We start from the raw sequence: 15,965 nt of genomic DNA on the forward strand, positions 1-15,965 counted from the left end.
TCAAAACACTCCTCTGCAAAACAGCAACAGACTGAAAGCTCGCACCCCACATCACAAAGATCACTGTGGGAAAGGAAAACGCTACGAAATGTAAAGTGCATCCCAGACGAATCTTACCAATGCGGGTGATATAATCCCTCTGTAAATGAGTTCTCCCGATGTGAAACATACAGCTGCCAGAACAATTCATCTCACTAAAAGGACTGTTATTTTTTTATTGACTAAATGGCTAAAATAAAGGATACATGTGCCCTCTTTTGCATCAAGCACAGATACAAAGGATCACGGGCTATTGAACAAGGGCCATGTTCTGCCCTGCAATGTGGAAGCTTGACACAGCTTTTGAAAGGAGGGGTTGCTGCAGATTTACAAGGACCATCAATTGCCAGTTTGTTTTGCAAGCAAACTTTCCCCCATTAACTGCTGCACTTACAGCTGCTCCCTTCCAAAAGCCAGCAACGACTGCTTCTGTAGGAGTCTGTGCTTTATAGCAACATCATCAGGAAAATGCACATCCTGAAATTTTCCCACTGCGCTCAGGCACAAGTCCTCTCTACCTCCCTTTCATAGAAGAAGGGCCATGCGCTAAAAGGAGGAGGAAACACACCTGAGGTACGTAGCCCGGTCTGTCAAGGGGGACACAACCAAACACAAAACTTTCATTAAACTCTGGGGAACAGAAGAGCATCTGGCTGAGCATCCGATATAAACCCTTTTGATTTCCTACATTTGCTTGATGGCTCGGAGGAAGCTATGATAAATAAAAGGTTCGGCTTTAGTTCAGTAAAATCAATGTCTAAAATCCTCATTTTATGGCTCAGACTGCCAACTAAAGATGTGGTGAATACCTGCTGGCTCCTGCCTGTGCGCACACTCTCATGAGCTCGCAGTCATTTGCTGTGTTCTGGCATCTCAGGGCCACCACTCATGCAGTGTCCTGTGGACTGGACTTCTGTCCTTGGTGAAGATGACCCAGAACAACAAATTCTTGTTTGTGAAGATTGTGGTGGTAGGCTCAGAAAACATTCTGGGTACTTCACTGCAGTGAGAATCAGTAAGACTGAAAAAGGTAGGATGGGTTGGCAAAGAAATTCCTTACAGCACAGGAGAAAATAGGCTTGTGGTTTGCACGTGCAATAGGCAATGGACCTAGCTTTACATAGCTTTCTGCAGCAGTACAGCTTTCCAGGTGGTGATTTCCATGTCTTTCAGAACCTTTAGGAACGTAATGGAAAAGGACCTTCTGCCAGGCTTCAAAGATAAGATTAAAACATCGGTGAACAGAAAACATTTGCTTATGCCCAGATCATAGACGAATTTCTGCAGTGGCACTTTCTTCTAATGCAGTAGGACTTGGATGCACTTTTTTTCTAGGATACTACAGGCACTTCCCAATGCAAACCACAGTGGGTTCCCTCTTCCCACTGGCATTTAACAAACAGTGTCTTTAACAGGTGAAAATTTCTTTGAATTGAGAACTGAATCCCAACCTTTTGTGCACACCCAAGACAGAACAGCACCTACAGGTGCTGAGCACGTCATCCAGCTAAGGTGAGGCTCTTGTACACTACAGACTGCAATACACACACACATATACCAGTACGTACACAAGCAATTTACTAAAATCATTGTATCCAAATGATCACATTTTCCTGCTTTCTGAGCTGAATTCTCAAGTATTGAATCTGGGAAAGACACAGGGAGATCAGGCCACAGGAAGAAGTGGACTTCTAATTACCTTACACAGTGGTGTCAAAGGTTCTGAGGGGAGGCTAAACACTCACCTGCCTCCCTCCCTCCCTCCTCAATAAGCCTGCCAAATCGTGATATGAACAGTGGCTGGAATATGATGCCAGTGCACATATTCACTGTGGATTACAGCAGATTTGAAAAGCCCAGGAGCTACCTTAAACCTAATTCCCCCACAAAGGGTAGTGCCTGCCTTAGCCAGCAAGAAAAGCTGGATGCAAAAATAATTAGAGATAACGTAAAATGGCTTCTCCCTGTGAACAGCAGGACAACATGCACAGCCAGTAGAGCTGCATGACTAATTGATTCGGGGGGGTTGCTGGCAATCTAAAAATCAAACACACCCAACAGGTTGTTTTTTTGGAGTCCAACAGAGTTAACGTAACCTGCTACCCCACAAGCTCCACTCTTTGGCTTCCCCAAGGTCTAATATAGCATGAACTTGGAAGTTCTCCCCTCGACAGGGTATTTCTTTTCTATCTGGACACTCATTTTCACAAAATTCACAGAAGCACCTGTAAGACTTCAAGGTTGCACCCATACAGTGAATAATGAAGTGTATAATTAAGGGGGGACAGACAGACACACACATTCACATAAATGTGGGACAAGATGGGGCACAGTAAGTGTCAGTTCACCTCTGTACACAGTGTGTATTTTTATATAGTCTTCATTGGTACCAGGAAGCAAAACTGAATCACTACATTGCCAGACACATGTTTTAAGCTTGCATGCCCCAAACATTTGAGCACCAAAACTCCTTCCTTCCTTCCTTCCATCCATTCATCCATCCATCCCGTGTAGTAAGGGTTAAATTCCCTTGAGGAAAAAATTACCCTGACACTGTCCTGTTGCATCACCTCTGTATCTCCTAAACAGAATTGCTTTCTCCTTAGAGGAATAAATGAGAGAGTTAGGGGAACAGGGGAAGAAAACTTTATCCTTTGCATCAAAGCATCGTTGGTTAAATACCAGGTCCCATCCTTTCTGAGCACAGCAACTGTAGACACTAGCGGACAATAACTGATTGTGTCACGGCATTTTGGGATAGTTTCCCAAATACTGTGCTGTTCTGGTGGTCTACTGGTCACAGGAAAAAAAAAAAAAAAAATCATAAGAGGGACAGAGATGGGAAACGTGACTTCTTTATTTTTCCCCTGAAAGCACTATGAAACAGGCTTTCTGTTTATTTATCGGTTTACAAGTGGAGCCCCTTCCTAAAACAGCTGAACTCTCCAGTTATTACGGCATTTGTCATAATAGCAAGTTTTCATGGCGAGATGATATTATTACAAGAGCTGCTTAGACAGAGTGGAGCATACAGATGCAGAAATACAAAATGTCATTACTTGCTCATTACAAGAGAAAGCTGTTGCACAGAGACTGGTGTTCAGCCACCCTCCTGCAAGGTGCAAACTTGCAAGAAAAAAAAAAAAAAAACACACACACAAAAGCCCCTTGCTTGGGACAATGACTGTTCAAAGATGATATCACCAGTTCTGTAGCTACAACACTGATATTTCCAGAGAGAATGCAGACTTCATACGAATTTTTATGGTAGCCATTCCTTTTCTCCCTGCTATACAAATTTCCAGTGTCTAATCCAACCACAGTTTAATATAAGGATGAATTACCTTCTTCCTTGGAACAAAAGAACTTGGGCCAAAAAAATCAATACCCTGAATGCCCTCTGCATCTGTGCTTTGAAGAATAGTATCACTTTTATCTCAGTAAGACACAAACACGCGCAACTATCTTCTGTTTTGTGATGAACTTTGCAGAGAGACGGAACAACATGTTCTTCCCTTCCTAGGGACATGCATGACATTTATTCCTCATTTCTGGGCCTGGCAAAGAATTCAAGTAGCTACTTCACAGAAATGAACCATTACAGCTATAACAGCTCAGTCCATGGCCATGGAATGGCACAACCTCTGACCATGTTCAAGAGCACAGCTAAAGACATGTGGATAAGGCAGGCTTTTTAACAGGAGCAGCAAAAAAATAAGTTAGCAATTAGATTTTACACATGCAAAAGGTTTTTTTCCAAATAAGTTCAGCCCAAGAAAAAAAAAAAAAAAAAAAAAAGATGTCACTACCCTTAGGAGGGCTGAAAAGAAAGGCTGAATGGGGAGGAAAAAAAGGCTGGTGACAAGGGATCTTGAGACACTGCACAGCTGCTGAGTTTTCTTTACTTGCAGTGTGAAATGTCATCATGCAAGTGGGAGCCACATTCAGCCATCAATATTTTTAAATCCCCAAAACTACCAACTTGCTTTTGAGAGCAGGTTTTTGTATACCATGCAACTCCAGCAGACTGAAAGAAAAGCTCGATACCAAACTAATGAAAAATGAGATGAAGTTAATACACTGTAAGCCCTGGTAAAATCTGTTTATCCTATTTATTCATTGCCTTGTTGATCTGGAACCTTTAAAGAAGAAATTTGGCCTATTCACAATTATTGCTTAATTAATCCTCAAAAGATCTATGAATAATGAGACAAAAATAACATCGCCCATTGTAGAAAGAAGAAATATAAATAGAGATGAAATATTTTGTCTGAAGCAGTACTTATAGAACAAATATCCCCACTTCTCCTTTAGCAAATGTAACAAATCTGTTCCTTAAGAAATGAAAAGGCTGCAAGCATAAACAAGCCGATCATATTCTATCCTGAGATAAAAAGCACTCTTGTTTATGCAAAATACCTTTGCTTGTAGCAGCTGCTTGTCATCTCCCATGGCCAGGCCATTGCCTGGGCAGTGATATACTGAGTTGAAGCTCAGTGTCTCCTTGCTCATGGAAGCTACTCAATGCAGGATCTGTCCTCTTCTTGTGCAGTACTGAATTCATCATTCTCATACATTTGCCTAGCAAGGCAACACTTTAATGCCTGTTTCAAAATGAGGGAACATAAACAAAGAGTGATTAAGTGTGCCTGCCATTACTGCAGGAAAAGTCATGCAGAAGAGATATTGAGGGAACAGATCTCATTTCACCAGCTTACTAGAAAAAAAAATGAACTCACCAGTTCTCTACGTGAAACTCTTAGGTGAAAATTTTATAGAAGAGCACTTGAACAGTAATACAAAATTTCAAAAATCAGGGCCTGAATGAATGACCATACAGCTGAAACACCATAGTGTCCAGCTAATGCTACATCCTGTCTCATCTTGGCTTCATACACTTTTATATGGTGTGAGTCTTGGTCTGGAAAAATCTCATTTACACACATCACATACTAACTCCTGAAAACGGAGCCTGGAGGACTGACGTTTCAGCCAGGAATTACTATAAAACTTACTAGAGATTCCCAAAGCAAAGCAGGCAGTCTCAGGTTGGCAAAAATGTGTTTTTGTGCTTGAAAGAATAGTCTATTGCAGAGGTCATCAGGACACTTAATTTCTCTGCTTGCAAAAATATATTGCCTCCTTTCAGGAAAGATCCCAAGCTATTCAGTGCTGATTAAAGTTTTGAAGGAACCCCCTTGTTCTCGACTAAGAATAAGCCCATGTAGTACAGGCTACCCACACATGAGAAAGAGAAGTGAAATTTGGTGTAACCTTCTGAAGAACTTGGTGATATATTTACCTAGAAATTCTCCATCAGTGCTTTTCCTCTGCCTTGTCTAACATCATCGCACATGTGAACTCCTCTTGTAAGGCTACCATGAAGTGAAGCAGAGTGAGAAAAGAATTCCCTAGTGAGAAAAGAATCTGATGTTGAAAAAAAAAAATAGGATTTCTTTATCTCTGTGAGACAACAGACAGTGAGCACTGCCCAGCTAACTGGGACACAAACTTTAGCTCTTCTCATCCTTTGGTTTTCCTAGAAAAGCAAAGAGTCCAGCACATTTCTGTGTTTTACATAGAAGAGTGCTCTTCACACAGGACATGCCAATGGAAAAGCTCCTATGTTGCTAAATTAACACATAGCACAAATACGTACACACATACATAGATATAGATACAGATATTATTTCCCCACAAGACAAGGCCATATGAACTGCAAAAAGGAACAGAGCCAGCAACGTTTCCACCCAGGGCACCATGGCAGTACCATGGAACAACACACCTCCTTGTGTGGATGCACAAGTGGCCACTCGGATGGGCTACACAACTGGCTAACGCGTTTATATCCAGAGGAAGAAACTGAACTGCTTTGCTGCTAAAGATCCCCACATTTGAAGCCCACTCCACAGACCAGTATCACCCAAGTAAACTCCCAGTACACGGTATATCAAGCACTGATAACTGGATTTGGTGATTCCAGGTGAAAGCTAAGAATTAGCTCAAAACAAAAACAAAAAACAAACAAAATTTTTGACTGTGCTTCCTGATTTACTTCTCCATCTTTCTGAAGCAAGTCTCTTTCAGAAACAACAGATGTGCTATCCACTGCTGGGGGTTCAAATCTGCATCCAAGCCAGGAGCAAAGATCTCGGGAGCAGAACATCTGCCAGGTGTGATCAGACAGGCCCCAGAGACACTGCCTCTGCTCAGAGCTGGTTCTGCAAAAGCTTACATAACTCAGGCACTGCCACTCTGTATAAACCAAATGCCCTGACCACACACATGCCCTGAGTACTCCGGAAGGCTGGCCAGCTACCAAAGAAGCTGTCAGTGTGACAACACACTGTTTAGTTATAGAATCACAGAATATCCCAACTGGGAAGGAACCCACAAGGATCATCGAGTCCAACCCCTGGCTCCACACAGGTCTACCCGAAAATTCAGAGCTATGACTAAGAGCACAGTCCCAACGCTCCTTAAACTCCCACAGGCTCGGTGCCGTGACTGCGTCCCTGGGGAGCCTGTTGCAGTGCGCGACAGCCCTCTCAGTGAAGAACCTCTTCCTGCTGTCCAGCCTGACCCTCCTCTGTCACAGCCTGACCCCATGCCCTCGGGTCCTGTCACTGGATAGCACTACAGAGAACAGATCGGCGCCTGCCCCTCCACTGCCCCTCGTGAGGAAGCTGTAGGCCGCCATGAGGCCTCCCCTCAGCCTCCTCTTTCCAGGCTGAGCAGGCCCAGTGCCCTCAGCCGCTCCTCCTACGTCTTTGCCTCTAGGCCCTTCACCATCTTTGCAGCCCTAAGCCCTTTGTAATTTTCTTCTTTGACACCAGGGTGTGGGCCCTCAGGAATACAGGTGTTCTTCAGCTGTACCTTTTGCTGTAGCTCCTATTGCCTCCTAGTTTTCAGACGGTGCATTCTCCCCCTTTATGGGCTGAATTGTCCCAGTGCCCCATCAGAGAAAAGGGCTGCCCCGCGGTTCTCTGCATCCACAGTCAAAGTGGTACAAATGCCAAAGTGGGAGAACATTCCTTATTCTGAGATAAAAATAACAGACAGTGGACAGACCGGAGACAAAATAAGACATGAACCACATCTGCCTTCTTAAGAGTGGTCATCTTGTAGTGAAAAACAAAGCCAGCAGGTTTGTTTGTTTTTTGTATTCCTACTACATTGGTGCACTTCCCTTTTTAAGTAATCCCTGCTCTCTCTCTTCATGCACTCACGTTTCCTCTCCCTCTGAACGGAAGGGCTTTCAGCATTTTAATTCAGCAAGAGAAAAAAGGTTGCAATCATTAAAAACCCACCCACAAAGAGCCAAACACCCAGGACCACCCTACTCAAACCTGGTGTGTAGAAATGAGCCTGTCTGTCATGAAGCAGCTGAAGGTTTGAGCCTTATTCCCTTCAGACTATTGACAAAAACAAACCCAGGCGGGATCAGGCTGTCAAACAAAAAGGCCACTCTTTCAACCCAGATATTTAAACCAGATAAAAAAATAAACATCGAGCCTGGCTGAATGCTTTCAGGGCTTTAAGACAAGTAATGACCATGCTGTCTGGCATTAAACTATGTGACACAATGAGGAGTCAGAGGCCTAAGCAGATTTGCAACAAGGGCAGTATGGATTAAGATGTAAAGGGAATTCAGTCCCAAAACGTCCTAGTACAACTCCAGCTCCCTTGGTTGGAGTGGAAAAGAGGGAGCGCTCTATGCCCTGCAGTTAAACTAAAGCGGCTTTTCGTGCTTCAGTCTGCAGCCAGGGATCAATGAGCTGGACGGGATCTCCTTAGGAGCTGTGCTTTAGGGATCAGGTGCCAGAGTCTGTGAACACCACACCGAGTCTGTGAAATTCTCTGCAGCTGGAATTGCTGAAACTCCTGTGATGAAGAACTAAGCAAATACCAAAGTGATTAAATGAGTTGCCCCAGGGAGAAGACTTTCAAGGAAGCATCAAATGGGAACACTAGACAGCACATGCTTCCACCAGTCTTAGCAGCACCTTTTAGGTCAGTATTTTCTTCTCTTGGTGCCTGTGACACATTCAGCCCCAGAAAGCTCCTAACATTTCATAGAGAAGTGTACAAGAGAAAATTGTTCTTGGTCTATCCCTTTTGAGGCCAGTCTGCCTTGTTCTCCCAGTTGCCCTTAGACTTCCTTCATCTCTTGTCATCCTCCAGAACTTTGTATTCCAACACAGCCCTTCCCATTACAGCCAGAACACTGCATTGGCAGATGATAAATGAAGATAACTAACTGTCCTGCTGGAATACAGGAAGCTCAGGTATGTTTTCCCCCATAAAGAGTAAACTTTTTATGAATGAGCTCAGAGTAAATCAGGTGTTTCTTACCATCTGCCTTAAACACCACCCGAGTGTAGAATTAGCGAAGAAATGTAGGTTGGACTATATGATCTTAAGAGGTCTTTTCCAGCCTGAATGATTCTATGATTAAACCCGTTTCTTTCCAGACAGCTGAGCAATTCAAGTCCAGACCTGACACTGTTGAACAGTATCCAAGCAAGCAGCAACACTCAGACTAGTCAATAAAAAGCACTGCTAACAGCCACTCTTCTCCTCCAAGCCAAGTGGTGCCACATTGCTGCCGAGCATGTATTTTGCAGCCTAGGATTATCTCAATAAAACACACACATTTCTCGGGTAAAAAACGCGGTCCCCAGCAAGGCTTAGCACAGATCTCATGGAGCTGCGTTCAACACTGGTACGAGCTCAGTGCTAGGCAGGTCTTGTATGAAGCCAATTGCTACACCCAGCTGTGTCTCAGTGCCCCCAAACCAAAACTCAAATACTCAACTAATTAGCAGTACACTAGTGCTTTTATACATCCCCTGCAACCAGCAGGATAAAAAATAAATAAGTTGTTAGCCTCTCCTAAAGGCTTCCAGACTATTTATTTATAGACTCATTTATAGGTGCCCTTCACAGAAGCATCTGACCTTTTCATAATGATTACTGAACCTCTCCCATAAAGTCTGTGCATAATGAGACAGCATTATAGTGCCCATTTTAAAGAGATGAGAACATGGACTGAAAGCAAGTAAATGAAATAATCTGGTTGCGGAAGCAATCTGTTCCACAGACACGTGCCAAACAGAGATGCTATTGCTCTATCACATCTTCTTTAAAGAAGGCCCAGACTGCTCCGCTGCTGCTGGAAGGACTTTCTTTGCAAGAGTGGAGCAGCTACAGGTTGGTATTGGACCCAGAAACATCAAGAATAAAGGTGCTCACAGTCAAAGCATCCCTCCAGACACCTGCAGCACCTTCTGATTACTCTATCTCCGCATGGACCTGTGAGAGACAAAACCACCATGTTTTGAGGGTAGCTTTCCTTCTGGTCTCCTAAGCTGCCGTTGGTGCATGTCTCAAGGTGGACAAGGATTTCCTTCTGCCTGGAAATTAACACATGTTGGAGTGTTAGAGTAAAACTTAATTTCAGCCCCTCAGGATACCCCCTCGATCAGCCCCTGCCTCTACATCGCTAGCAGGAGCCCAGAAGGATTACTCTTGCCATGTAAGCACCAAGGATTAAATCCTGGTCATACCTTACCAATACTGCACCACCTACGATATTTACCTTTCATTTGCTGCCAGTGAGATGCAGGTTGTTATACCTTTATCTGTCTAGCAGGACCGACCATCGATTCAATTCTTTTTTGTGCTACCACACTGGAAAGTTTCCAGACTGTCTTTCACCACACAAGATGCCATCTCATCACCAAAGCAAATAGAAAAATTTCTTGCTAGGGCTGCATCTGGGGGATGAACTGAAGCTCTCTGCTGCTAGACAGCTAACAATTTGAAGCCTGCATCCCAGAGGATGGAGAATCACCTGGTGACACCAAAGACACGTGGTAACTCACTGAATTTCATTACCAGAAAAGAGACACCAAAGATCAGATGCAAATCAAGCACAGCGACATCCTAGCTTTCTGCTGTTTTGTTGCAGAAGCAGCTGATGTCTCTGCTAAAAGATGTACAAGAAAATAATAATAATAAAAAAAAAAAAAACATAGGGAACGCCCACCCCACTTCTGCCTAAGACCTTCCCAGGTTGACTTTTATGCCAGGGTACTGGCAACCACAGAAAAGCACATCAGGAAGCTTGTAGGCAAACTTTTTTTTTTTTTTTAGGAAGGATTTCATGACCCCATGGGAAGCTACAGCTCTGTCCCTGTGCAGAGCATACAAGTTATCAATGACTATTTAACTTTCAAAGGAAAGAACAAGAAGAGTACATGTGCTGTGTACAAAACTAAGAAATAAATGACTTTTTAAGTATGTCTAGGTGATCACAAGCAGTTGAATTAGCAGTTTTTAAAGGACATCTTCTGAGACTGCCATGCTTTACCTAAAAAGAGCCTATCACATGTGCCCCAGATAGCAAATGAAGCAAACTCACGGTGATGCTGACTAAAACAAGGAGAGGAGGAGAAGGAAGAGAGGCATGGGTGAATTCTGGAAGTGCCCAGAAGTGAAGACAATACTTCTGATCAACACAAGTGTCATTTAAATTTCAAGATAAATGCTATGCTCAAAACTCTGAATTTCACTGATTTGGGTAAAATAAGTTCTTTCAACACAGTGGGCTTTCGTTTCTTTCAACTAGGACAACCAGAGTTTAATTACTTTTTTCCTTATTTCACCCAGGGAAAAAAAAAAAAAAAAAAAAAAAAGAGTATTCATACCATTCTGTTCTACATAAAGGTTTTGTGTTAATTGTATTAATAAACTATGTAGGAATTGGGATTTCCATCCCAAACAGTTAAAATACAACAGCATAAAACCAAACCATTAATTGAAACAGCCCCAAAGGGGATCACTGTACCTGTAACTCTAGACATCTGTACCAGATTAACTAAGCCAAATTTTCAAGTAGCAGCTCAAAAGCTACACAGAGGACACAGCCCTCACCTTACACTTCAGCAGGGCTTCAGCAAGCAAAACAGCACCATCATATTGTGTTAGATTATATGGCTACTTCTTTAAAGCACTGCAGTTCAGAGGTTACCATGCTATAAAGTATTTGTTTTTATTGCCTTCCTCTTTAGGTACTTTGAAGAAAGATAAGGGTAAGAGAGGGACACATATAAAGCAATTTTATTGTCTGTGTACCCACCAGGTTACAGAAAGATTCAGTGCTTGCTTTCAGCTTCTTTATTATTTTTTTTTTTTTAATAAGAAAAACCTTGCAGGATACACGGAAGCTGTTAAGATTATTTGTTCAATTGACACGATGGCTCTTAGGCTAGTTTCTAGTTTTAAACTACCATTTTGGCAAATAAAAATTAGACTGTTTCCAGACCAAGGTGGACATGCTAAGCCCCTTGCAATGCCTGCAGAAATTACATGAAATGAAGGAACTAATGAAGGAAAAAAATGGCTTTGAAATCTAGACCTGGTCTGGAGCGTACCCTTGCCAGGGACTCTCACAAATATTTTAGCTAAAATATTTTTAATGGGTCTTACGAGCAATCTGTTTTGCATAGAAATATTTTACTGTACTTCTAAATCTTATTTTTTTAGTTTAAAGATACGATGTTTTGCTCCAACTGAGAGAACAGCCTGGCTGTGGAAAGCAGTGGGGAAGAGGGAGAAAAGCAAAACAAACCCAGTTTTTTTCTCTTTACAGGCTTCCCAGTGAAAACCACTAAATAGCAATATCTGTAATCCCACTAAATAGCAATAGCTGCTCCCCTGAGCCAAACAGGTCCAGGTTAAATCTTTCCTGAATGGAGCTGACTTGAGCTGCTGCGTAACAGCAGCCCTGTAAGCAGCACATCTGCAGGCAGCCAGCTGCATGGTCTGCATTTGGTACGTGGTGCTAAATTCCCCCGTGGCCGTACCCTTACCTCCACGCCAGGCAGCATCACAGCAAAGCATCGAGTTGCCTTTGCTGTGCTCTTGAGAGACAGGCTCCCAATCTGGGCACAAGAGCTGGGGATGCCTGTGCTCAGCTTGGGAAACAGGGACTGGCACTGTGCAAAACCAGAGCCAACACCTGCTGACGGCCGTGGAAGACACACACCTCTCACATTAAATGCACCAGACTTAAAAAGGGGTGAACGAAGCTTGAATTGGGTCGCACAGCACAGCAGCAGACACATGGTGCCAACCCAGGCTTGGTAACCTGCAGGACTGGTGCCTGTGCTGAAAGGCCAGGTGAAAAGCCCCAGACTGAACTGAAGTGCTACTAAACCTGGTCTGAAGTTTCAGGCGGCATTTCAGTGGTGAACAAGGTTAGTTCTAGACCCCGTATTTCACCCACACCCGAGCAGCACGGTATTTCTTGCTTCTACGACTGCCTCTCTCTGATTGACTTTGGGTACCAGGGAGCTGAAGTAATGCCAGACCTGTTTCATTCTGACATTTATTTGTGCAATGAAATCCAAGGATCTTTTCTCTTCCCCCCCCCCTCCATGTGCTTCACTCAGTACTCTCCCCGTGACATTAAAATCCATCATGCTGCTGGCCCCGTAGTACCCATTAGACTGTACATGCCAACAGCACTTGAGCTCCGTAATGGGGGAAAGACCACGTAAAGAAAACAAACAAATATACGTGGCCTGAGGAAGTCAATTTTAATTTCCTCCTAAGCTTTCTTTGATTTAGGGCAAGATTCTGTTGCCCTTAATCATGTTGCAATACACTAACCTTCCCCTTGAGGAGGAGGCACAGAATAAATGCAGCGCAGGCGGAGGCACTTCTCCCATTCCTTCCGCTACTGCACAAAATGCCCGAAGCAGCTTTTGGGAGCGTTAGCCTGCCCAGTGGAGAGAAATTTCTACAGAAAGTGTCATTCCCTCGATTACAGAAAATTAAAGAGACAATTAGAGAGAAGCGATGCGTCCCCTCTCCTGATTATTGACAAACACACAAAACCTCACAGCTCCGGGGTCTGGAACAGAAGCTGCCCAGTCCTCTGCCATTTCCAGAGGAAACTCTTGTGGTTTTTATTTATTTATTTATTGCTTGTTTGTTTTGTTTTACTGTCATACCCCTTCTCCTCCCGAAACTGGTCCAAGTGGAGTCCCTGGAGCAGTCCCTATAATTTCCAAGCCCTCCTGCACTGCTGCCAAGAAGCCAGCAAAAGAAGCCTCTTCTCCAGCAATAGCAAAGGTCGCTTGAAGGACAATGCAGACGAGCCTCCCCACTGCTACCCGGTTGCCGTCGGAGCCATAACAGACATCAGTCCCCGCTGTCAAACCTTCAGAGGTCAGCCGGCGCGCTCACGAAATGCCATGCAGGAAGGCAAGGCGTTCAGCAGCAGCCAGGCACTGCCAAGGCTTTGTGCTCGCAGCTGTAACGCAGCGCAGAGGCAGGACGAGCAGTGCTGACATTTAGGGGCAGGAAGGCAATGCTGGCTCACCTGAGCTGCAGGAGGCCAGCGGCTCCTCCGCTAATTTCATCGGAGACCTTTTACTTGCGGTTCTCGGTGGCGCGTGGGCAATTCGGCTTGAGCTTGATTCATGGCCAATGGTCCAAAATAATAGCAGACCGAAATGGCTGAGAGCCAGAGCTCATTTTCGTTCTCTCTCTTGGATGCGAGCATCATTAGCGGCCCCAGGTTCACCCTGCTGCAAATCCAGTACCTGTGTGCCAAATGACCCCGGGTAACTGGTCAGAAAATTCAGGCCACGATCAGGGGAGGACACAGCATCGTTATAACAGGAATAAAGATGCTCAGGCTTGGTCTTCAGTGGGTCCACATCAAACCTAGGACAGTTTGCCTCGGTACTGAACTCGCCATGTGATGGGGATCCACACGAGTCACGGTGTTTGAATTAAGACGGTGCCAGCAGCAACAACAGCAATTAAATACGGAGGAAGAAAAGTCTCCGGAAGTCTCTCAGCTTCCCATTTTCAGCTAAATACACCACACGAACACTGAAAATTACTAATATTACCACCAAACATGATGCAACTGCAGATGAAGCAAAGCCTTTGTGGGACAGCACTGTTGCTACAGAGATTGTTCTGCAAATTCCTGGCACTCATAAAGGCCTACGCCCTCGGTCACATCCTTACATACGCTGTTTTTTCTAAGCATACAACCTTTCCTTGAGTTTCTTCCCTTTTGGCAGGTATTGTCTTTTCCCTGCAGAACCTTCCTAAAACACACAACGTTGCTGCTAGCACATGGCCAGGAACCGACTGCTTTCAAAGGTGTTGCTGGGCTTCATTTCAGATGCAGCTGCTGGAGTTGCACTCCCAAACACTTCCCAAAAAGTGGGATCCTAGAGCTCTACACAGACTGAGTGCTACTTCTCCCCAAAGCCAGGCACAGTTTCCTATAAGACACAGTCGTACTGACTTTGGAAACACAATCTGTTTACTTCAACAGCATCCTAAGAATCAGGACAAAATCAAGCACAGCTTGTAATATGCATGACCCCTTCTTTGGTGTCAAATTAGCCTGATGTGTACTTGGCCTTTGGTTCCAAAGAGACCTGAAAAACCAAGAGCTAATCCAGACTCCTCAATTTTTCAGGATGAATCTGATATTATCTTGGTTGGCATCAATGCCATGTCCTGCAATTCCAATGTGCTGGGAAAAGTCACCACTCCACAGAACTGGAAAACGCATGTCACATCTGTGCCTCTCTGATACCAGCCCCATCTCTGAAGCGACACTTCTGGCTTGCTGGACCCATGACATGGAAATAAAACACAGGTTTTAAAAAGCAAGATAATGAAGGTAGGTAGGTGTCTGTCTGTCCTTGGGGAATTCGGGCACCTTCAAACACAGTGTTTTAAAATTCACATTTCAGGGCAAAACAAACCTGATCTTTATTACTGATCTTACCCATCAAGGCACAGTTGCAAGGTATATTTGCCTTCCCAAGTAACTTTTATTCACTTTGTCTCTTTTGCAAAATGTTTCCTCTGGAAAAAAGATGGAGGTATGATGGAGAGTACCTGAAAGGCAGGTTTTGAGCCATCTTTTCCTAAGGACCTCAGCTGAATAAGGAGAAAACGCAGTATGAAGCTCTTCCTTCACTTGTGGTCTTTATAGGAACACTCATCACTGTGCAATCTTTGCTCCTCCTTTTTTTGCTGAGTTCAGACATTGTCCTTCCTTGCCGGAGACACTAACAAGACCCTCTTCTACACGTGGCTAGATAATGTGTAAGGACTAACATACCTGTCGCCTTTGTTCAGACTTGGTCAGGGGAAGAATTACTGGGGATGAAAAACAACAGAAGAGGGTTACTACAGACACACTACTTCCACTGGAAACCGAGCTAAAAGCATTACAGATAGGCTTAGAAAATCGTTACACCCATTAATCTTTGATTCCCCTTCCTGATGCTATCAAAACCGAGAGCAGCGAACCATGTGTTTTCCATTTGATTTGCCATGTTCTTGGTTCAAGAGGTTAAAATCTGGGACACGTTTTGAAAGACAACTGTTTGACTCCAGAATCCGGCTGCCTGATGCTGCTCCTTCCACACTACTACCTGTGGGCTTTCCCTTTTTTGATGGGAAGAAGCTGCAAGCTCCAGAGGGTCACAGCTCCGTGACACCTCTGACTTGCAAAACGTCAGTTGTCACTACCGCAAAGCAACTTCCCCGCTCCCAGCTCTGTAGGCACCTCATGTCATTAACAAGACTAATGAGGATTTGCCTAAGCCAGGTTCAGAAAGTCAGGGAAAAGTTTAAGGTATTTTCAAACACTAAGTGCTTCTCGCAACATGCCAGATTTCCAACTATATGATAACTGGGATCTCTGAAATAACAGGCTGGCTGAATAAATACAAGTATCCAGAGGCAGGCAGGCATGTTGGAGCTGCACAAGTCAAAAATACGGTGCCAGGAAACACTGCTGGACACTGGAGCCTAACCATCAGCTCCTACATCTGCAGAACAACTCCAGCACACTTTAGCCTATGCCAACAAGG

The 15,965-nt window shown here is 44.1% G+C and overlaps 1 protein-coding gene across 1 annotated transcript in view; it reads right to left on the reverse strand.

The window, feature by feature from the left end:
* Positions 1–12,658: 12,658 nt before the first annotated feature.
* LOC311436135 (uncharacterized protein) overlaps positions 12,659–15,965 on the reverse strand; it is a gene marked incomplete at its 5' end in the record, with an annotated part of 33,277 nt that continues 29,970 nt past the window's right edge. The window contains 2 exons of the mRNA XM_084517977.1: positions 12,659–14,707; positions 15,209–15,246. Of these exons, the coding sequence (XP_084374103.1) occupies positions 14,543–14,707; positions 15,209–15,246 (203 nt within the window). The 3' untranslated portion in view covers positions 12,659–14,542. The remainder of the gene's footprint in view (positions 14,708–15,208; positions 15,247–15,965) is intronic.

Source organism: Aythya ferina (genome assembly GCF_964211825.1).
Source record: "Aythya ferina genome assembly, chromosome: 4".
Classification (NCBI taxonomy): Eukaryota; Metazoa; Chordata; class Aves; order Anseriformes; family Anatidae; genus Aythya; species Aythya ferina.